General features: G+C 39.1%; 1 protein-coding gene across 1 annotated transcript; it reads right to left on the bottom strand.

Annotated features, from left to right (window-relative positions):
* Positions 1-648: 648 nt before the first annotated feature.
* LOC110872167 (DEAD-box ATP-dependent RNA helicase 7) lies at positions 649-7,036 on the bottom strand. The gene is made up of 14 exons (XM_022120957.2): positions 6,609-7,036; positions 5,689-5,823; positions 5,446-5,592; positions 5,162-5,273; positions 4,239-4,309; positions 3,948-4,102; positions 3,743-3,854; positions 3,565-3,666; positions 3,413-3,473; positions 2,998-3,166; positions 2,828-2,924; positions 2,651-2,745; positions 2,024-2,157; positions 649-1,150 (listed from the first exon to the last, which is right to left on the bottom strand). The coding sequence occupies exons 1-14, from the start codon at positions 6,801-6,803 to the stop codon at positions 894-896; spliced, it is 1,842 nt and encodes a 613-aa protein (XP_021976649.1). The 5' UTR covers positions 6,804-7,036; the 3' UTR covers positions 649-893.
* Between the last annotated feature and the right edge of the window lie 17,449 nt (positions 7,037-24,485).

Genomic DNA, 24,485 nt, shown 5'->3' on the forward strand with positions numbered 1-24,485 from the left:
CATTTTTGTGCTAATTTTTTTTGTTAAATTTTTTGTGCTGGTTTTTTTTGTACTTGAGTTTTTTTTGCTATATTTTTCTGTACTAAATTTTTTTGTTGTATTTTTTAGAAAACAAAAAGGTGTCACGTGTCATCTTCACACTCCTACTTATAAGGATCAAAATGTTTTAATACCAAAATGTCTTACATTCCTACTTATAAAGAGTATCACATGTTATCATCACAATCTTTCTTACGCTACTGGCAAGCTCACTTTTTAGTGCATCCTTTATGCATGTATGTGATCGCATGCAATATAGACCAAATGTAAATAGATAAACATAAGAGTAAACTTCTGTTTTGCTCCCTGTGGCTTGGTCATTTTAACGGTTTTACCCCAAACCTTTAAAAATAGTTATTTTCCTCCAATAGTTTGCTATGGTTTTTCCATTTTGCTCCCCGCCTCTAACTCCATCCAAATTGTCTATTTTTCCATTTTGCTCCCCGCAGAGAGCAAAATGGAAAAACCATAGCAAACTATTGGAGGAAAATGACTATTTTTAAAGGTTTGGGGCAAAGCCGTGACCAAACCACAGGGAGCAAAACGGAAGTTTACTCTAAACATAATGTAATGATTTTTAGATACAATAAAGTTGGAGAGAGGGTAAACGGATACGTAATTTTGGATTTTATCATTAAAGCGAAAAATGAATTATACGGTTCTCGCCGGTTTACTAATCATTTATTCATTGTAAAAAAAAGAATTATATTTGTCACTCACAATGTGGTTAAAGGAAATAATACCCTTATGGCCGAAATTTTTTCTATCAAAATGTTCCTACTTTTATCTCAAAATTGATTTGCCTTCTTGGCAACCGAAAGAGAAAACCCACTCTGCTGGCTACCCATCCGGCCCTACCATTTTTTATAGGCTCCTCGGCCTCTACCTCCTCCGCCGGAACCTTTGGGAAATCTGTCATTTCGGCGATCAGAGAAACTAACCCGTCCTCCTTGAGAGAACCCGCCACCTCTGCCACCACCGCTGCCACCACCTCTCCTGTTACCAAAACCACCACATCCGTCTCCGTATCTTCCCCTTGACTGCTCTCTTTCTTGCAAAGGTGGTAATTCTTTCAATACCACCAATCTTACACCACCAACATTCTCCTGCCCTGCATGCATATTCAACACCAAAAGTTGGAAGCCCATAAACAAATTTATTCCACTTTTTTTTTTTTTAGTTTTATAAATGAATAAAGCGTATTACTACGAAAACTATATCATCCTAATGTATTTTCATCCTAATGTATTTTTAGGCTTGTAATCGGTCATGTACATGAACAGAAGTTTGTTCGTGTTCGTTTGTTTAGCTTAAACCGAACCAATGAATGAACACAAAACTTAACAAATTCTTGTTCGTTCGTTAATAGAATGGACATGTCCATATTTGTTTACGTGCGTTCGTTAATATTCTATACAAACATAGATGAACTCAAAAAAAATATTAAGTAACACAAAATGACAGCAACTAAAAGTAAAGACATATGTCCAATTTAAAGTCTAAATACCACTAATAACATTTTAAAAGTAACAAAATGGGTTGGACTCAGCTTCTTTAAACGAACATATATGAACGTAAAAGAACAAACATAAATGAATGTTCACGAATGTAATTGAATGAATGGGACATGTGTTCATGTCCATTCGTTTAATTTAATTTATAAAAAAAAAAAAAAAAAAAAAAAAAAAAAAAAAAAAAAAACCGTTTACTAAATAAATGAACATAAACAAACCTATAGCCAAACAGTACACTAAACGTTTGGTTCGTTTACATGCGTATTATTTTTCTTACTAAGTAAAATGACTAAAGATGTTTTAATGCATTTGCATACGTATTTAATGCTGCTTGACCCGTTTTCGCTTTTAATAGTTTTTTTTAACATGGCTTTAGAGATAACATAGTAATATAACTCAAACCAACTTACAAAAATTGGTGAAAATTGCCAACTGTACTAAACCATAAAAGAGAACATGACATATGATACCTGCAAGAAAGGTGTCCAAATCATCAATAGCAACATCAAAGACAGCACACCTCTTATCAGCAGTCAATGCAAGTCCTCTAACAGACTCAACCTTCTCCTCGGGTAAAAACCTCCTCAAGACACCGTATGCGAATCTGGAAATCAGAATTTTGACCCATTTACTTTTAACGGGATGTATTTTCTCTCTAACGGGTCAAAAGCTAAAACCACTAGAGTTAGCTCAAAGGGAAATGGCTTAAACGGGCCGAAAGTGACCCAGAGGGTAGTAGATTTTGATGTGTAAAAAAACCTATAAAACCATTTTATTCATTAATCATAAATGAAATTTCAGATAACTAAGTTTTAGTCAGTCACATATGAGAAATTTGACCGATTTACTAATGACTAAAACAAGCTGAAAATGACCCTAAGAGTACTAAATTTTCATGTGTAAAACCTATAAGTTCATTTTGTTCAAAATATTAAATGATTATTTATATAAATTAGTTGTTGGCCAAAAATCATTTCCCATACCAAAATTACTTGTTTTTTCTGACCCATATTTCCCAACCCGCCCGACTGCTAATTTCACCGCTTCTAGAATGTACCCAAGACAGGTGTTGATAAAGACGGAAACGAAATGCTCACGAAGGTGTATAAATAGGCCTCCCAGCCTCTAGAAGAACTGTCACATAGTTCTCCATCGACGTTAGCAATGATCTCTGCTTAATCTCGGTGTAACCCTGCAAGAAAGAAGCACACAACAAACAAAAATCAGAAAATAGAACCATAAAAATAGAAAAAAAAAAAAAAAAACAGACTCACAATGCTCTTGGCAAGTGCCTTTGCAAGCAGTTCAACTGGCGAGAGATCAGAATTATTCAAAAGATCTTCAGCAGCCGACTTGAAAACAGGGATCACACTGCATTACATTACATAGTTATATAAATATGTTAAGATATTAAACATTAATGAATTACAAAAATCTATGATACCTATCGGAAACTTGAAGTATGGCTTCTGCAGCATCCACACCCGCAGCTTTGGCAATATCTGATGGCTGAGGAGCTGACACGTGTTCGAATACCACACCAGCTTCTCTCTCTAACTTGGAAATATTAGCCTTTCTCGGCTCATAAAGTGTAATGGCAACACCAGAGTTTCCTGAACAGGTCAATACTTGCATTTTATGAAAATTTTACTACATAATAATAATGCATTAGATATGATTAAAAATGATTTTTTATCACAATAATAATGAATTAATGATTTAGGATGTTGTGTGGATTGACGATGCACTAAGGGCGGTTTTCAGTCCCCTCTACATGTTCTCTTTTTAGCTAAATATTTTTATCTGACCCGTTTGAAATTAATAATAACTCAAATCAACTCGTATTATCTTAGAACTACCTGCTCTTCCTGTCCTCCCAGATCGATGAATATAGTCATCAACATCCCGCGGCGGTTCACACTACAAGATTAAAACGAAATGTCATTGAACAAAAGAAGATTCGCATTCACGAATTCAAAAGTTGGTTGTCGGTTATATTAAAAGTTAAAACCTGGATGATCAATTGAACATCATGTATGTCCAGCCCGCGAGCCGCCACATTCGTGGCCACTAGCGTCATGAACTTCCCTGATCGGAACCCTGCAAGTGTCGCCTGTCAAAATGATCACCGAAACTAATTATCACGATCAAAAGATTTTTCATACTTATAAGATTTTGACAATGCGTACCTCACGTTGAGACTGTTGTATGTCTCCATGCAAAGGGCGTGCGCCGGGCAACACACCAGCGAGTTCAGAACAATAATCTTTTGTCTCCGTGAATATAATGGTCCGGCCTCCACTAAAAACAGACGCGTGCAACTTATAAGACCATGGTCTATTTTCAGAAGCATCTAAAACGGTTAATAAATAAAGATTATTGTAAATAGGTAACCTGCTATGATGGCGAATAATATCGGGAATGACTTGATATCTGGCTGAACTAGAACAAGGCATGATGATATGCCTCACGTTTTCGCTGGCCTTCATCACCTCCACACCAACAAGATCGACGGTCTTCTTGTTCACTTTTAAAAATTGTGAAGCAATCTGAGTGAAGAATAAGAACATTTTTTTATGATGCTTATCATAGAGGTAATATGCATATATGACCCAAGTGAGCAGACTAACAAAGAAACATCACAAACTCAACTATTGGATCTAGACAAGAATACGAGAGTCATACGTGGTTTACCCAAGCTGGTAGCGTTGCACTGAACAGAACGGTTTGAACTTTGCTTGCGTCATTCACCTTGCCTTAAAAGTTCAAAACCACAAGAAACATGAGTTTTAACTTTAAAGTACTTTTTTAGTTATCGTTCAGAGAAACTACATTAATGAACAATGTGACGATCTAGCAACCCTACTATCAAAAATCGATGATTGATAGGGCTGTCCAAAAAGCTCGCGGCTCGGAGCTCGCTCGGATTTAGCTCGGAAAAAGCTCGCTCGATATGGCTCGGTTTGAAAGTGAGCCGAGCTGGCTCGGCTCGGTTAGAAAGTGAGCCTAGCTCGGCTCAGCTCGTGACGAGCCAAATTGGCTCGGTTTGGCTCGCTTGGTAGCTCGGCTCGGCTTAGCTCGAATTATTTTACTTATAATATATTTTATTTTTATATACATCTAATATATTACAAAAAAGTGATTATTATTTACATATATTTAGGCTTGTAGTTTGATATCTATGACATTTAAAGGTTGATTGTCATGCTAATGAACAAATATTGTATTTACTTGAAATATAAAACTTATTTTGCGTTGTTGAACGTGATTTTGGCTTGTAATGTATTAGGTTGAACTTATTTTGAACATGTTCTTTTGAATTATTGAATAATATTTTAGAATACTGAATTTTGAAAGCTATGTATTAATTTTTATTTTTAAAATCGAGCCAAACCAAGCCGAGCCGAGCCCGAGCTTAGATTTTCAGCTCGGTTTCAAATCCGAGCCGAGCCGAGCCAGCTCGGTTTATATTCGAGCTAAGCCTGAGCTTGCCCTAGCTCGGCTCGGCTCGGCTCGGCTCGGCTCATGAACAGCCCTAATGATTGATCATAAATTATAAAGGAAATATAAAAAATAGCCGAATCTGTGAAGTAATATGGTGAAGTTACCTAAAATATACTCAACATCTTCAACAAAACCTTGCCTCAACATTTCATCAGCTTCATCAAGGATACGGAATTTCAATGAACTGAAATCAAGATTTCCCCTCTCGATGTGGTCCTAGATAATTATCACACCACACGATCCGTTAACTTCAAAAATATATTTGGAAAGGTCAACAAACTGATACACTGCTTACCATAAAAGGACTTGAACTTTAAACCTATTTGACCAAACTGGTGAAACAGAACTCACAACTACACACACATATATATAAGAAAATCTATGTTACCTTAACTCGGCCAACTGCGCCTACAACTATATCCACCCCTCTTTTCAATTCCACGGTTTGAGGAGAAATAGATGCTCCTCCTCCACCATACAAACAACATGATGTTAGACCTACCGCGTCACCATAGTATTTAAAGTCGGTGAATACCTATAACAAAAACAAGACAAGTTGTGTAAAAGCCTTGTAAAAGTTGGTATTATGGGGAATGAATGAATGAATACATTAAGATTAGCATAATAAAACCTGCTTAGCTAATTCCCTAGTAGGTAGAAGCACAAGAATTATGGGTGGTCTACCATATCCGGTCCTCCGTGATGCCTTCTCTGGTCCACTTGTAATGGACTCCAGTATGGGCAAAATGAAGGCCAATGTCTTACCCTGGTGAAAAAATTTCTAAACAACTGAAAAACTGTATTGATGAATAATATTTTCGAATAACTGAAAACTAACTAACTAATGAAAAGACTTAGGCTATGCGTTACCACCTCACGTCCCCCGTGAGGTGGCAACTTTCCGGCGTTAGGGGGCATGTAACACCGCCCAATGGGGGGTTAAACCCATAGGGACGTAGCTTAGTTGATACCCCCCCCCCCTCCAATGTTTCGGTTAGAAGTATAAAATTTCCGATTTTTCGTCCAAAATTTTAAAATTATAAAGGATCGCCCCCCAATTATTTTGCCTAAATATTTATATATAAATTGGGTCCCATCACTTTCCGCCCCCGAAACTTTTGGTCAAGCTCCGCCACTAAACCCAGCATTAGGGTAACGGCGTGAAGGGAAGAAAAGGATGTGGGCCCCTCGTTTTCAACCAATAAAACAATTTCTTTCCTTTTTTGTAAATTTAGTCAAAACTTATCAAAACCATTACACGCTAAAGGTGAAAAAAAGTGACATGACTATATAGCACTGATGTGGCAGAAACTTTATTATACAACATGGAAAAACTGTGAAACGGTAACACATAGCCTTACGTTAATAACTATCCAAATTTCAAACTAGATACAGAATAATCACTAACAAACAAACTCAAGTAAATGATAACAAGTATTATTATTATTATAGATAATAAACACACGGGATACTCATACAAGAGTTACAGCCTTACAGGTTTAATTATTAAAACAGCATGAAGATGTCACGTGTATAACATGCAAAGTTTACCTGACCAGTTTTGGCCTTGCCGATCAAATCAAGGCCATTGTAGATTGATTCAAAGGTGCGAGCTTGAATAGGAAACAAGGATTCGATCCCCTTTGTCTTCAATGCGTTCTTTAATGGGTCGGAAATTCTGAAATTTGTAAGCGAATTCTCATCATCTTCATCCATTCCCAATGATTTCCTCTTAATTTTTTTCATCAACCACCGAATTATTTTCAAAAATTATATATAAATCTGTTGTATATCAAATCTAGAACAGTGAATTCGAAGAGAATTACAAATCTCGAACCCGAATTGAAATCGCAAGTTTTGCGATGAAACCTGGATTAATCTTTGAATCATACGAGAATTATAAGATAAACCTATTTACGGGTTGTTTGTGGATTACATGCAATGCAATGATTTATCAAATTAGACAGAGAACACTCTGGTAGGAATTGAATTTGATGAGTATGTGAATATTGATGAAATAGCACAAAGTAACCGTTCTTTTTTCTTGTTCTGTGCGTATGTATATGTCTGCGATCAAAACCAAAGTCCCCTTTTTTTATGACTTCAATGGCCTTTTTTTAAGTAAAATATGTGAAGTAATTTCCGAACGAAAGTCATATGTGAACTTTTACCCAGCCTAGTGTTGGAGTGGTTGGGGAAAGATTTGGTGTTTCTTGGGACCCAGATTCGATTCTCACTCTTCCCAATATTTTCTACGGCATCCAGATAAAGGGCGAATACGGGTGGCGCCGGTTCGTCATGAATGGGAAGCGAGGTTTTACCGATTATTCCACTGTCATGCATTCGGGCGAGTGGAGGTCGGGTTTCCGCGCATCTAGGAGAGCCAAGGGGCTGGCGGCGATCTTGGGCACAGCGCCCAGTGTCGCGGTGGTTGGCACGTTGTTCCTTGCCATTCAAAAAAAATCCACATCATACTCGATTCTAGTAACACTAGCTAATAGTCCGTCTGGTGCAACATCATAGGCACACTGGGAGCGGAGACAATTGTAACTATACACATATAAATTGACAACAAGGAAATGTCAATCCCCCGGTTTGATTTGTAAAGTCTCTATTCCTTGGTAATCAACGCCCAAAGATCTATGAATTAGCGCATGCTTAACTAGCCAAGCAAACAAATTACCCTGCATCTTTTGTATATCTCCCGCATTTTTTGTATAAGTATTTCGGATTTACATTTCTAAAGATTAAGTCACGACTTTTTCGATGAAATATATCTCCAATCGACAAAAGAAAACCAAAAAAATAAAGTCGTAATATACTCAAAATGATACCCCCACATGTTTTACATCAATTAAAAACCATAAAAATGAATAACGGTATTGATCCTGGTAATTCCGAAACCGGTACCTATCGATATTGGTTCGGTTTGTCAAGCGAGTACGATACCAGCGATCGCAATAGCTTACGATACTTAAATGTAAACTAAGTTGGTTAAAAGCGTATATTATTTAAAGTATAAAGATAAAATTAAAAATTAAGATAATTATATAATAAAGTTGCTAGTATTAATTTAGTAATGTGAGTGAGCAACCAAATTGGCATTGAATACCTAAATCAGTATAAGTTTCAATGATTTATTTACATATTCCCCCATACATCATATACATGCAAGTTAAAGAAAACGTAAATTTATACTTTTATGCAACTCCCATACCTAAATTCTTTTGTACGTCTGGGCGATTATAACGAACTAAGAAGTGTCAGCATCTGATGACTATTACGACAGACTCAAAATTTATTTTCTAGAAAGACGTGGGGGAGAGGGTGGGGTATGTGGTTTGTTCAACCGAATTAATATAGTTTTAGACAAGACGAAATTAAAAAAAAAAATCAATAAACAGAGAACGAAGACTAGATCATAATAAAATGCTCATGCCATTTAGATCTGGTCCCTATTTGACCGTCCTACATCGGGTTTTACCGGCCCTCAATACCAATTAAATTAGTAAATGATTTCTGATGCAACTTTGCAAAAATCAATTTGTTAAGTGTTTTCTTACTAATTTGTGTCAAAAACTAGCAATGGGTTTTGGATAAAAGTCCATTAATATTTACATTGTACTAGTAAATAGTAATAAATAGTCTACGGTGTTAAAAATATAATATAAGTCTATGTTATCATTCATATGGTCCTACAACCTTTTATGTGTTACATGACATGTTCTCATTGTTTTGGGCTAGTTTGTACAGGATTAATATACCGAGGGGCTCATGTGGAATATTATTAGGACTACGATCAACTTGGCCTCTTGGCTTATTATTGGAGGGCTTGGATGTAAATTATATTGGAGCTCATATATAAGCTCTTTTGTCTGAGCATTCATTCATTTACACACTCTTATTTTTCATATACTCTCTCTCTTAATTGTTAGTTAGGGTTTGTTGAAGTTATGATCTCTCGTCTGTATTCTAGAGAGATCTATGTATTGGTGTATTGATGATCATTTGTTGATGATCAGTTGGTCTTTGTACTTTGTATCATTTGTGATCTTACAGTTTGTAAGATCTAGGGTTTCTGGGGGGTAATTTCTTTTGTTTGGGTTAATAAGATTTTGTCACTGTTTTGTCGCTATTTCTGGTAATTGTTGTTGATTCATAAATTTCTACATGGTATCAGAGCCAAAAAGGCTCTTGATCTTGTTTCCGCTTGTAGTTATTATTTGATTAGTGTGTTTATTGTGTTTGTTAGGGTTTCTTTTCTCGGAAACCGTGCTTGGATTGAATAGATCTTCTTTGATATGCTAATTGGAAGTTGTTATGTGTTCATCTTGGAAAGAAAACGCTAAATTAGGGTTTGTGATTCTTGGCGATTCTTCATAGATCAGATCTGTGTTGGTCTCTATATCCCTAGAACGATATAGGGCAAACTAACTGGTCTGATTAGCTTGGAGTTAAACGCTCTTGTGAGATTGTTCTTATCCCTCTCTTTGGTTTGTTACTGTTGATTGTGTCTAGTTCTTCTGTTGTCGGGCTAGTCGGATCGGTCTTGATCGAGTCTATGTGTTATTTTGTTGTTGTTTGGTGGTCTTGGTTGTTCTAGTTGTTTTAGCATATATGTTAAGACTTATCTATGCACCTACAGAGTGATGAACCTGGAATCTGGCCCCTGACACAGATTTGCTCTTGTGTTGTTATTTCTTGGTATTCATGTTGTGTTGTAGCTGTGTATTCTTGTGTTGTTTTTTCTTGCTATTTTTGTTGTAGCTGTGTATTTCTTTGGTTGTTATCATGGGAGATGGTGGGGTAGTACCTCACAAACCTTGATTAGTAAGGTTGATATTGGGGATCCTCTGTATTTACACCCTAGTGATTCAAGCAGTCTTACTATTGTTAGTATTAAAGTTAAAGGAACGGAAAATTATAAGGTGTGGTCAAGTGCTATGAAACTTGCTTTAGAAGCAAAGAATAAATTTGGATTTATAGATGGTAAATATGAAAAATTTTCTGATGATCCTGTGTTAAGTAGTTAGTGGGATATGTGTAACTCAGTTGTGTTAACTTGGTTGTTAAATTCTGTGTCTGAAGAGTTATACCTAGGTCAGTTTTTTCAAACTTGCTTCTGAAGTTTGGTCTGATCTAAAAGAAACATATGACAAAGTGGATGGTTCTGTTGTTTATGATTTGTATAAGAAAATTAACTGTATTTCTCAAAATTGTAGTTTTGTTTTAGAATATTATCATAAACTAAATACTATGTGGAAGCAGTTTGATGCTATGCTTTAACTGCCTCCATGCTCTTGTGAAGCTGCTAAGGATTATCATGATTTTACTACTTTGATTAAGTTGATTCATTTTCTTAAGGGCTTAGATGATGTTTATCAACCAGTAAGAACTAACTTGTTAACAAGAGAACCATTTTCTTCTGTCAAATTTGATTTTTCTATTGTGTCTAGAGAAAAGTCACATAGAAATGCTAGTGGTGGGTCAAAAGGTCAGAATGTGTCCTTTGTGTCTAATGTAAATCAGTCTATTGATTCAAAAAAGAAAGTGTTTAGAGGGCTGATGTGGAAAAAGTAGTTCAACTAATTAAACTAAAATTACCCTAAATTAAGACTCAAGTAATAAAAATCTAGACTCCTAAACCTGACTAAACTACTCACCGGCAAGTGTACCGGTCGACTCTAGCACAGAAAAGTAAGTCCGGATGTCGAACCCACAAGGACTCTATGAATTACGTTAACGACTCAATTAAGACTAAATACTGACACGACTAACAAATATTGTGTTTGGGGGGGTTTTACTAAAATCCTAAAATTATGATTAAATTGAAATTAACTAAAACACGCACGAAAAACTAAGGTTTTAATTCAGATGAGATTAAAGACTACCTAGACATGAATCCGGTTTGACAATGAATGGACTTCTAACGGTTTATTTGTTGTATGGAGCCGGGATCGTTAAATACTAAACCTTAAGGTATTTCAATTCTAAGACTTCCCGACCCTTCTCAGGAAGAAACCTAGGAAACCCTACAAGGCTGTTATGATTACCGACTGTTAGATTTCCTCTCAGTCCTCTAACGATTCTAAAAGTGCCCTAATATGACTATCTACCTCTCAGCGCGATAATCTAAGGCAATTCTAGGTTCTGACTTGGTTTACTAGACACAAATGCAATTAGGGAAATAAGATCGACTTCTCTCAAAACCTATCTTAGATATATATTACACTGCGACCTAATAACTAACTCGAGCCTCTCAGCGACAAGTTAAGCAGAACACTTGATTTTGTTAAATTACCAAATATTACTTCTAAGGTTACTTACGCGTTTTCGCCCTAAAGGATTAATGATCTATAACGTGATATAGACACTCACCTAAATCAAGAACCCTAATATAACCCTATTACGTGATAAAGACCGTCACCAAGGATCATATGAAGTAACAAGTAGTTATAAAACAATTGTCAAGTATGCATAAGCACCAAATCAGAAAATCTAGAACAATTTACTTTCAGAAATCAATCCATAGTCTAACAAATAAAAACCTTTAAAAGATCCAAACAATAATTAAACCATCATCTAGTCTAGGTAGTTACGAAGATCTAGCCAAGAAACATCATGTCTAACGAAAACAAATCAGTTTCAAAACAAGAATTCATGATTAAAGTAACAAAACGCGAAAATAGTGAAAAACGGGAGGTAAGACCCGAGTTATCTTCTTTCCTACGCTCCGTGCTTCGATCCTATGATTCTTGCAAGCTCGAATGCCTCGAAAACCTTCAAAATCTGCTCTGGAATTCGCCCTAGGGTTCTTGGTTCGTGTGTTGTGTTTTATGATGATAAAATAAGCTTTTATATTAAACCCTAGTAACCCAGCAAATCAGGTTCGTCAGTTACACCAGTCGCGTAGCGCGACTGGTAAGGGTTCATTGCTCGCGCTACACCAGCGCATCCCAGGTCAACGAAAAGTCAAACTGCGGCAGTAGCGTAGCGCGACTGGTAAGGGTGTCACCCTAGCGCTACGCGAGTGGGACTTTTTCACAGAATGTTGCTTCCAAAAGCTAGTTCAACTCTCCAAAATCCTTGAAAATTATTCTAACACCTTGTGTATTGATTCCAGGACTTGACATTCGACATTCCAGCTCGGTTTTGCTCCAATTCCAGCATTTTTGTGTATCACGACCTGGAAAAAACAATAAAGATCAATAGCATGCAATTCTAACCTAAACTAAACTAAAAATAACGATAAAATATACAAACTATACACGATAAAAGTATGTATTTTGCAATACATCAAATATCCCCACACTTACTCTTTTTTCGTCCCCGAAAAAGAATTATGCAACGGAATCATAAACAAACAAACACTCGGGCCGAAAATCATAGTTATACTTAATTAAAACCAAAACTTGCGTTAGCTACGATTGCGGATATATTGATCCACTCTAAACCCGAATCCAATCCCAAACCCTTATCATGTGAATTTAATTTAAGTGTGATCAATCCACCTAGGGTCTCACACTAGAATCAACAGTCCACCTACTCCCAACTCAAGCTGATAGGACTAAAAGAACGATCATTTGACCAATTCCTAACCGTTTTATACCAAGATAAAGAGAGTTTGACATCAAATCTAATTTTTTTTCTTTTTCTATTTTTTTTTTTATTTTTTCTTTTCTAGCTTGCTTTTTCTTTCTTTCTTTTTTTTTTTTTTCAAATCATGAGTCTAGACGATGCTTTCCCTAACCCAGCGGTATTCCGACTGTAGAGTCACTATCCCCAATCACAGATTACATAGGTTTCGGTACTTTTATTCGGCAAGTCGATTTCACACATCCCAGAGGCATTCCGGCTGTAGAGTCGCTATCCCCAACCACAGATTACATAGGCCTGTGTTACTTTCATTTAGTTTCTAGCTCATTTTTATTCTATTTTTTTCTTTTTTCAGCGAGATATGATAAAAAAACTCTAACTATCTTAGCTTATAACGGCATCCCTTATACTATTTTTGCCGGTTTTAGCTTCCCATATTTCCCAGGCGAGAACCCACTAGCAGACCGACAATTAAGGTATATTAACTCAAAGGGATTTAGAACCAGAACCCGGGCCTACCCACATATCCCTAACTAGACGCAAGCTCGATTTATTATAATCTCATATTATTATTATTCACACCCGAGCAATCATTTGTTTTTTCTATCATTTTCCGTTAAAAATGCAAACTTCTTTTTATTTCGAAAGACATTTTCTGATTTTTCAAATTTTTTCTTTTTCAATTTTTTTTTAATTTTTTTGGATTTTTATAATTAAGACTCGATTATTTACATGCATTCCCATCCCCACACTTAGAGATTGCATTGTCCCTAATGCAAGAACGAAAATACGACTCGAAACTAACTAACAACTACTAAAACGAAAGACGAAATAAATAAATAAATACAAAAATACACGGGAAACGACTTAGCTGATTAATAACAACGCGTATGCTCCAAATCTCTCGTCCCATCCTGCACGATCGTATAGCATTTTGGTCGCGATCGGCTTTGACTCTGACACTGGTACGCTTGATAAATGCCTTATATTCGAATAGCAGCTCCAAACTCACCCGGATGAAGATTGCGTACGGGTGGTACATATTCTAATCTGCATAACCAAAAACAAGCACAAACCAAAGCAATACCGACTCTAAAAAAAAACGACTCAAGAACCACTAATTTAGACTCATGGTACAAAATAAACGACTCAATAAACAAGTAAACATAAAGACTCAAAATCTACAAACTCTACAAGTGTGCTATCAACTTTTCTAGCACTCACGGAGGATCATGTAGACGCAGCTCACCTCCATACCATATCTCACGGACTGTAGCACCATCATACCTATTATTATCCAAATCTATCCGAACACCCGCATACCTGTCACAACCTCTCAAACCATCATCGGGCGGTTTAAACTTATACATTTCAACTCGAAAACTATCCCCACATTGAGCCTTGCTCAACGCTTCTCTCTTAGATTCTACACACTTCACCCTTTTTCCAAGATCATCTACTCTCCTATCGGGTGGATCCCCACACTTGGGTCCTATCGCTTCCTCCAAACTAGGACCGCTTACCACTTCTTTCTCACTTCTCTCATATTCCTCCAACAACCTACCCTTCTCTCCCTCCTCTAACTTAGACGAAATAATGACGGGAAAATCAGAACCCTCACCTATGAAAGCGTACTCTAAGTGGGATGGAAGAACCTTGAGTTCTAATGGGGCGGGTTTCTCTAATGGTGTACTCTCAACCGCACTTTTCACTTCACTCAACTCTAGCACTTCGGGGACCCACTCGTTCTCTTCTACTTCCTCACTCTCATTTGCAACCTCCTTTACCTTATCAACTACCTCATCTAACTTACTCTTAACTAAATTGGCTCCACTAATATAGTCAAAGCAATGGTCAACACAAGATAAGGAAGACTCTATGAAATAGACCGAATGACAAGGACTACAAAGATCATCAGAACCACTAGGATGTTCCATGGAGCGTGCTATCTCGAAACTAACTCTCTCCTCGCCGACTTGGAGTGTGATTTTTCCTTCGAAGACATCGATGATAGCCTTGGCGGTACACAAGAATGGGCGTCCTAGAATGATGGGAACCTTTTCGTCGGCTTCCATATCAAGAACGACAAAGTCTACGGGGAAGACAAACTTATCCACTTTGACTAGAAGGTTTTCTATGATGCCTCGTGGATACTTGACGGACCTATCGGCTAGTGATAAAGACATGCGGGTAGGTGACAACTCTCCTAGACCTAACCTCTCATACAAAGAATATGGCATTAGGTTTATACTCGCTCCTAGGTCGGCTAGGGCCCTACACTCGGTATCACTCCCAAACAAACACGGGATGGTAAAAAGGCCCGGATCCGTCAATTTTTCCGGAACCTTGTTCAACACTACGGCGGAACATCCTCCACTAAGGGGGATGTTAGAAACCTCTCCTAACCTATCCTTGCGTTTTAGAAGGTCTTTTAAGAATTTTGCATATTTCGGCATTGATTGAAGAGCTTCTATAAAAGGAAGGTTGATCCTAAGCTGCTTAAAGATCTCTAAAAATTTCCCGTACTCTTTGGAATAAGTTTGATTTTTAAGGCGGGAAGGAAACGGAGCACGGGAAATATTAACAGTGGGTGATGGAACGACTTGAACGGGTTTCTTTCCTACACTCTTCTCACTCGAAGGACCCCCGGTGTGTGCGGTACTTGCTGGGATTAACCTAGGTTGCACTTTACCGGGAGCCTCCATTTCAATCTCTTCATCTACGGGCTCTTCCTCTTCTATCTCTACGGTCTCGGGTCTCACTACCTCTCCTAAGGTCCTACCACTACGGGTTGAAATTGCCTTCACACTACCAGATGGGTTTGGCTTTGTATTGCCCGAAAATTGACCGGGAGGTCGTTCTTGCAACTGGCGTGCAATATCCCCAACTTGCCTTTGAAGGTCTAAGAAATTTGAATGATTATTTTTTAAAAGCGTAGCATGGTCCTCTAAGGTACGTTGGGTAGCCTGATCTCTAACCAATAATTGGGAAAGAAGGTCCTCTATCCTAGACAAACTACCACCTGACCCCTCATTCCTAGGTTGAACCTCTTGGTGTGAACCCTCACCTCTAAACTGCCCCCCTGAACCTGAACTAGCAAATTGACCTGTTTGACCCGACCCCCCACTAGAATAAAAACCTGGCCCCCTACTTTGGTATTGACCTGACGGAAAACCAGGGGGGTTACCTGAGGAGCGATAATTATTAGCACGCCAATTAGAGTTACTATTGTTGAACGGGTTAGTTGGACCCCTATTTTGACCTGCTAAATACTCGACCTGCTCTAGGGTGATGGTTGGGCAATCTATGGTGTCATGTCCACCTCTACAAACCTCACATCTATCTACCTTCTTTTTGATTTCTAGCAGCTCTTTGGTGATATAGTCAAGCTGAGATATTACCTTTGAGTCGGAAACGACTTGATTCACTCCTCGAGAGGATGAGGAGGTAACCACAGGATTGGAATTCCTGCCGGTAGCACTATGATCTATATCAGCATGAGCGAAGCTCTCAAAGAGGTCGTTGCAGTCAGCCACAGTTTTCTTTCCCATTAGGTGGCCTCCTGCGGATGTGTCGAATCGGGCCTTGCACTCAGGGGTAAGACCATTATAAAATTTTTCTACTAAGGCCCAATCCGACAGTCCATGTTGGGAACAACGCGAGAGCAATGTTTGAAACCTCTCCCATGCTAAGTGATAAGGTTCGTCAGGCTCCATTCTGAAGGAATGGATCTGATCTCGAAGGCGGGATGCCTTCGCAGGTGGGAAATACTTAGCAAGGAAGGCATCTCTAAGTCCAGCCCAAGTGGTGTAAGTACCTGCCGGCTGCGAATCAAGCCAGGTGGCTGCGCGGCCAGCAAGCGAAAAGGGGAAGACTTGGAGATAGCGGGCATCAAGATTCACACCTTCGATACCGAAGGTGCTACACAGACGGGTGAGACGGTTGATATGTGCTGGCGCGTCTTCATCATCACGACCGTGAAACTGACAAGAGTTGTTAATGGCAGTCATGATGTATGAAGGAATTTGCCAAGACTTATCATTGGTGATTTCAGGGAGGGTGATGGGTGAGTTTGCGGTAAAACCCGCGGTGGAACGCTGGTGGACAGTTTGGTTTTCGGCCATTTGGTGAACTGGTGGTGGACTAGGGTGACGGGAGGGTGGTGGGGAATTGTGGGGTGATGACTTAGGGGTAAAGTCGAAGTTCGGTGGTTTAGATGGAAGTGTAGAGTCAGAAAGGGCTGAAGATGAAGTTGGGGGTTTTCGAACCTGAGGGATTGGTGTGGAGACTGAAGACTTGTCAATTGGTGGCTTCACTGGTCCCTGCGAACGCGTGTGGGGCATGAACTGCAAAACCAAGAACAAACAAGTAAAACGACTCCAATAAAAGACTCAAAGAAATACGAAAAAAATACTAAAAGTACTTGGACTCCTACGACTCACAAACACACAAAAAGCACGTAACGATATCAGTTGAAATCCAAACAAAGCAGTTAACGCAATTGCCAAGAATCCCCGGCAACGGCGCCAAAAACTTGATGTGGAAAAAGTAGTTCAACTAATTAAACTAAAATTACCCTAAATTAAGACTCAAGTAATAAAAATCTAGACTCCTAAACCTGACTAAACTACTCACCGGCAAGTGTACCGGTCGACTCTAGCACAGAAAAGTAAGTCCGGATGTCGAACCCACAAGGACTCTATGAATTACGTTAACGACTCAATTAAGACTAAATACTGACACGACTAACAAATATTGTGTTTGGGGGGGTTTTACTAAAATCCTAAAATTATGATTAAATTGAAATTAACTAAAACACGCACGAAAAACTAAGGTTTTAATTCAGATGAGATTAAAGACTACCTAGACATGAATCCGGTTTGACAATGAATGGACTTCTAACGGTTTATTTGTTGTATGGAGCCGGGATCGTTAAATACTAAACCTTAAGGTATTTCAATTCTAAGACTTCCCGACCCTTCTCAGGAAGAAACCTAGGAAACCCTACAAGGCTGTTATGATTACCGACTGTTAGATTTCCTCTCAGTCCTCTAACGATTCTAAAAGTGCCCTAATATGACTATCTACCTCTCAGCGCGATAATCTAAGGCAATTCTAGGTTCTGACTTGGTTTACTAGACACAAATGCAATTAGGGAAATAAGATCGACTTCTCTCAAAACCTATCTTAGATATATATTACACTGCGACCTAATAACTAACTCGAGCCTCTCAGCGACAAGTTAAGCAGAACACTTGATTTTGTTAAATTACCAAATATTACTTCTAAGGTTACTTACGCGTTTTCGCCCTAAAGGATTAATGATCTATAACGTGATATAGACACTCACCTAAATCAAGAACCCTAATATAACCCTATTACGTGATAAAGACCGTCACCAAGGATCATATGAAGTAACAAGTAGTTATAAAACAATTGTCAAGTATGCATAAGCACCAAATCAGAAAATCTAGAACAATTTACTTTCAGAAATCAATCCATAGTCTAACAAATAAAAACCTTTAAAAGATCCAAACAATAATTAAACCATCATCTAGTCTAGGTAGTTACGAAGATCTAGCCAAGAAACATCATGTCTAACGAAAACAAATCAGTTTCAAAACAAGAATTCATGATTAAAGTAACAAAACGCGAAAATAGTGAAAAACGGGAGGTAAGACCCGAGTTATCTTCTTTCCTACGCTCCGTGCTTCGATCCTATGATTCTTGCAAGCTCGAATGCCTCGAAAACCTTCAAAATCTGCTCTGGAATTCGCCCTAGGGTTCTTGGTTCGTGTGTTGTGTTTTATGATGATAAAATAAGCTTTTATATTAAACCCTAGTAACCCAGCAAATCAGGTTCGTCAGTTACACCAGTCGCGTAGCGCGACTGGTAAGGGTTCATTGCTCGCGCTACACCAGCGCATCCCAGGTCAACGAAAAGTCAAACTGCGGCAGTAGCGTAGCGCGACTGGTAAGGGTGTCACCCTAGCGCTACGCGAGTGGGACTTTTTCACAGAATGTTGCTTCCAAAAGCTAGTTCAACTCTCCAAAATCCTTGAAAATTATTCTAACACCTTGTGTATTGATTCCAGGACTTGACATTCGACATTCCAGCTCGGTTTTGCTCCAATTCCAGCATTTTTGTGTATCACGACCTGGAAAAAACAATAAAGATCAATAGCATGCAATTCTAACCTAAACTAAACTAAAAATAACGATAAAATATACAAACTATACACGATAAAAGTATGTATTTTGCAATACATCAAATATCCCCACACTTACTCTTTTTTCGTCCCCGAAAAAGAATTATGCAACGGAATCATAAACAAACAAACACTCGGGCCGAAAATCATAGTTATACTTAATTAAAACCAAAACTTGCGTTAGCTGCGATTGCGGATATATTGATCCACTCTAAACCCGAATCCAATCCCAAACCCTTATCATGTGAATTTAATTTAAGTGTGATCAATCCACCTAGGGTCTCACACTAGAATCAACAGTCCACCTACTCCCAACTCAAGCTTATAGGACTAAAAGAACGATCATTTGACCAATTCCTAACCGTTTTATACCAAGATAAAGAGAGTTTGACATCAAATCTAATTTTTTTCTTTTTCTCTTTTTTTTATTTTTTCTTTTCTAGCTTGCTTTTTCTTTCTTTCTTTTTTTTTTTTTTTCAAATCATGAGTCTAGACGATGCTTTCCCTAACCCAGCGGTATTCCGACTGTAGAGTCACTATCCCCAATCACAGATTACATAGGTTTCGGTACTTTTATTCGGCAAGTCGATTTCACACATCCCAGAGGCATTCCGGCTGTAGAGTCGCTATCCCCAACCACAGATTACATAGGCCTGTGTTACTTTCATTTAGTTTCTAGCTCATTTTTATTCTATTTTTTTCTTTTTTCAGCGAGATATGATAAAAAAACTCTAACTATCTTAGCTTATAACGGCATCCCTTATACTATTTTTGCCGGTTTTAGCTTCCCATATTTCCCAGGCGAGAACCCACTAGCAGACCGACAATTAAGGTATATTAACTCAAAGGGATTTAGAACCAGAACCCGGGCCTACCCACATATCCCTAACTAGACGCAAGCTCGATTTATTATAATCTCATATTATTATTATTCACACCCGAGCAATCATTTGTTTTTTCTATCATTTTCCGTTAAAAATGCAAACTTCTTTTTATTTCGAAAGACATTTTCTGATTTTTCAAATTTTTTCTTTTTCAATTTTTTTTTAATTTTTTTGGATTTTTATAATTAAGACTCGATTATTTACATGCATTCCCATCCCCACACTTAGAGATTGCATTGTCCCTAATGCAAGAACGAAAATACGACTCGAAACTAACTAACAACTACTAAAACGAAAGACGAAATAAATAAATAAATACAAAAATACACGGGAAACGACTTAGCTGATTAATAACAACGCGTATGCTCCAAATCTCTCGTCCCATCCTGCACGATCGTATAGCATTTTGGTCGCGATCGGCTTTGACTCTGACACTGGTACGCTTGATAAATGCCTTATATTCGAATAGCAGCTCCAAACTCACCCGGATGAAGATTGCGTACGGGTGGTACATATTCTAATCTGCATAACCAAAAACAAGCACAAACCAAAGCAATACCGACTCTAAAAAAAAACGACTCAAGAACCACTAATTTAGACTCATGGTACAAAATAAACGACTCAATAAACAAGTAAACATAAAGACTCAAAATCTACAAACTCTACAAGTGTGCTATCAACTTTTCTAGCACTCACGGAGGATCATGTAGACGCAGCTCACCTCCATACCATATCTCACGGACTGTAGCACCATCATACCTATTATTATCCAAATCTATCCGAACACCCGCATACCTGTCACAACCTCTCAAACCATCATCGGGCGGTTTAAACTTATACATTTCAACTCGAAAACTATCCCCACATTGAGCCTTGCTCAACGCTTCTCTCTTAGATTCTACACACTTCACCCTTTTTCCAAGATCATCTACTCTCCTATCGGGTGGATCCCCACACTTGGGTCCTATCGCTTCCTCCAAACTAGGACCGCTTACCACTTCTTTCTCACTTCTCTCATATTCCTCCAACAACCTACCCTTCTCTCCCTCCTCTAACTTAGACGAAATAATGACGGGAAAATCAGAACCCTCACCTATGAAAGCGTACTCTAAGTGGGATGGAAGAACCTTGAGTTCTAATGGGGCGGGTTTCTCTAATGGTGTACTCTCAACCGCACTTTTCACTTCACTCAACTCTAGCACTTCGGGGACCCACTCGTTCTCTTCTACTTCCTCACTCTCATTTGCAACCTCCTTTACCTTATCAACTACCTCATCTAACTTACTCTTAACTAAATTGGCTCCACTAATATAGTCAAAGCAATGGTCAACACAAGATAAGGAAGACTCTATGAAATAGACCGAATGACAAGGACTACAAAGATCATCAGAACCACTAGGATGTTCCATGGAGCGTGCTATCTCGAAACTAACTCTCTCCTCGCCGACTTGGAGTGTGATTTTTCCTTCGAAGACATCGATGATAGCCTTGGCGGTACACAAGAATGGGCGTCCTAGAATGATGGGAACCTTTTCGTCGGCTTCCATATCAAGAACGACAAAGTCTACGGGGAAGACAAACTTATCCACTTTGACTAGAAGGTTTTCTATGATGCCTCGTGGATACTTGACGGACCTATCGGCTAGTGATAAAGACATGCGGGTAGGTGACAACTCTCCTAGACCTAACCTCTCATACAAAGAATATGGCATTAGGTTTATACTCGCTCCTAGGTCGGCTAGGGCCCTACACTCGGTATCACTCCCAAACAAACACGGGATGGTAAAAAGGCCCGGATCCGTCAATTTTTCCGGAACCTTGTTCAACACTACGGCGGAACATCCTCCACTAAGGGGGATGTTAGAAACCTCTCCTAACCTATCCTTGCGTTTTAGAAGGTCTTTTAAGAATTTTGCATATTTCGGCATTGATTGAAGAGCTTCTATAAAAGGAAGGTTGATCCTAAGCTGCTTAAAGATCTCTAAAAATTTCCCGTACTCTTTGGAATAAGTTTGATTTTTAAGGCGGGAAGGAAACGGAGCACGGGAAATATTAACAGTGGGTGATGGAACGACTTGAACGGGTTTCTTTCCTACACTCTTCTCACTCGAAGGACCCCCGGTGTGTGCGGTACTTGCTGGGATTAACCTAGGTTGCACTTTACCGGGAGCCTCCATTTCAATCTCTTCATCTACGGGCTCTTCCTCTTCTATCTCTACGGTCTCGGGTCTCACTACCTCTCCTAAGGTCCTACCACTACGGGTTGAAATTGCCTTCACACTACCAGATGGGTTTGGCTTTGTATTGCCCGAAAATTGACCGGGAGGTCGTTCTTGCAACTGGCGTGCAATATCCCCAACTTGCCTTTGAAGGTCTAAGAAATTTGAATGATTATTTTTTAAAAGCGTAGCATGGTCCTCTAAGGTACGTTGGGTAGCCTGATCTCTAACCAATAATTGGGAAAGAAGGTCCTCTATCCTAGACAAACTACCACCTGACCCCTCATTCCTAGGTTGAACCTCTTGGTGTGAACCCTCACCTCTAAACTGCCCCCCTGAACCTGAACTAGCAAATTGACCTGTTTGACCCGACCCCCCACTAGAATAAAAACCTGGCCCCCTACTTTGGTATTGACCTGACGGAAAACCAGGGGGGTTACCTGAGGAGCGATAATTATTAGCACGCCAATTAGAGTTACTATTGTTGAACGGGTTAGTTGGACCCCTATTTTGACCTGCTAAATACTCGACCTGCTCTAGGGTGATGGTTGGGCAATCTATGGTGTCATGTCCACCTCTACAAACCTCACATCTATCTACCTTCTTTTTGATTTCTAGCAGCTCTTTGGTGATATAGTCAAGCTGAGATATTACCTTTGAGTCGGAAACGACTTGATTCACTCCTCGAGAGGATGAGGAGGTAACCACAGGATTGGAATTCCTGCCGGTAGCACTATGATCTATATCAGCATGAGCGAAGCTCTCAAAGAGGTCGTTGCAGTCAGCCACAGTTTTCTTTCCCATTAGGTGGCCTCCTGCGGATGTGTCGAATCGGGCCTTGCACTCAGGGGTAAGACCATTATAAAATTTTTCTACTAAGGCCCAATCCGACAGTCCATGTTGGGAACAACGCGAGAGCAATGTTTGAAACCTCTCCCATGCTAAGTGATAAGGTTCGTCAGGCTCCATTCTGAAGGAATGGATCTGATCTCGAAGGCGGGATGCCTTCGCAGGTGGGAAATACTTAGCAAGGAAGGCATCTCTAAGTCCAGCCCAAGTGGTGTAAGTACCTGCCGGCTGCGAATCAAGCCAGGTGGCTGCGCGGCCAGCAAGCGAAAAGGGGAAGACTTGGAGATAGCGGGCATCAAGATTCACACCTTCGATACCGAAGGTGCTACACAGACGGGTGAGACGGTTGATATGTGCTGGCGCGTCTTCATCATCACGACCGTGAAACTGACAAGAGTTGTTAATGGCAGTCATGATGTATGAAGGAATTTGCCAAGACTTATCATTGGTGATTTCAGGGAGGGTGATGGGTGAGTTTGCGGTAAAACCCGCGGTGGAACGCTGGTGGACAGTTTGGTTTTCGGCCATTTGGTGAACTGGTGGTGGACTAGGGTGACGGGAGGGTGGTGGGGAATTGTGGGGTGATGACTTAGGGGTAAAGTCGAAGTTCGGTGGTTTAGATGGAAGTGTAGAGTCAGAAAGGGCTGAAGATGAAGTTGGGGGTTTTCGAACCTGAGGGATTGGTGTGGAGACTGAAGACTTGTCAATTGGTGGCTTCACTGGTCCCTGCGAACGCGTGTGGGGCATGAACTGCAAAACCAAGAACAAACAAGTAAAACGACTCCAATAAAAGACTCAAAGAAATACGAAAAAAATACTAAAAGTACTTGGACTCCTACGACTCACAAACACACAAAAAGCACGTAACGATATCAGTTGAAATCCAAACAAAGCAGTTAACGCAATTGCCAAGAATCCCCGGCAACGGCGCCAAAAACTTGATGTGGAAAAAGTAGTTCAACTAATTAAACTAAAATTACCCTAAATTAAGACTCAAGTAATAAAAATCTAGACTCCTAAACCTGACTAAACTACTCACCGGCAAGTGTACCGGTCGACTCTAGCACAGAAAAGTAAGTCCGGATGTCGAACCCACAAGGACTCTATGAATTACGTTAACGACTCAATTAAGACTAAATACTGACACGACTAACAAATATTGTGTTTGGGGGGGTTTTACTAAAATCCTAAAATTATGATTAAATTGAAATTAACTAAAACACGCACGAAAAACTAAGGTTTTAATTCAGATGAGATTAAAGACTACCTAGACATGAATCCGGTTTGACAATGAATGGACTTCTAACGGTTTATTTGTTGTATGGAGCCGGGATCGTTAAATACTAAACCTTAAGGTATTTCAATTCTAAGACTTCCCGACCCTTCTCAGGAAGAAACCTAGGAAACCCTACAAGGCTGTTATGATTACCGACTGTTAGATTTCCTCTCAGTCCTCTAACGATTCTAAAAGTGCCCTAATATGACTATCTACCTCTCAGCGCGATAATCTAAGGCAATTCTAGGTTCTGACTTGGTTTACTAGACACAAATGCAATTAGGGAAATAAGATCGACTTCTCTCAAAACCTATCTTAGATATATATTACACTGCGACCTAATAACTAACTCGAGCCTCTCAGCGACAAGTTAAGCAGAACACTTGATTTTGTTA

Source organism: Helianthus annuus, chromosome 13, assembly GCF_002127325.2.
Source record: "Helianthus annuus cultivar XRQ/B chromosome 13, HanXRQr2.0-SUNRISE, whole genome shotgun sequence".
Lineage (NCBI taxonomy): Eukaryota > Viridiplantae > Streptophyta > Magnoliopsida > Asterales > Asteraceae > Helianthus > Helianthus annuus.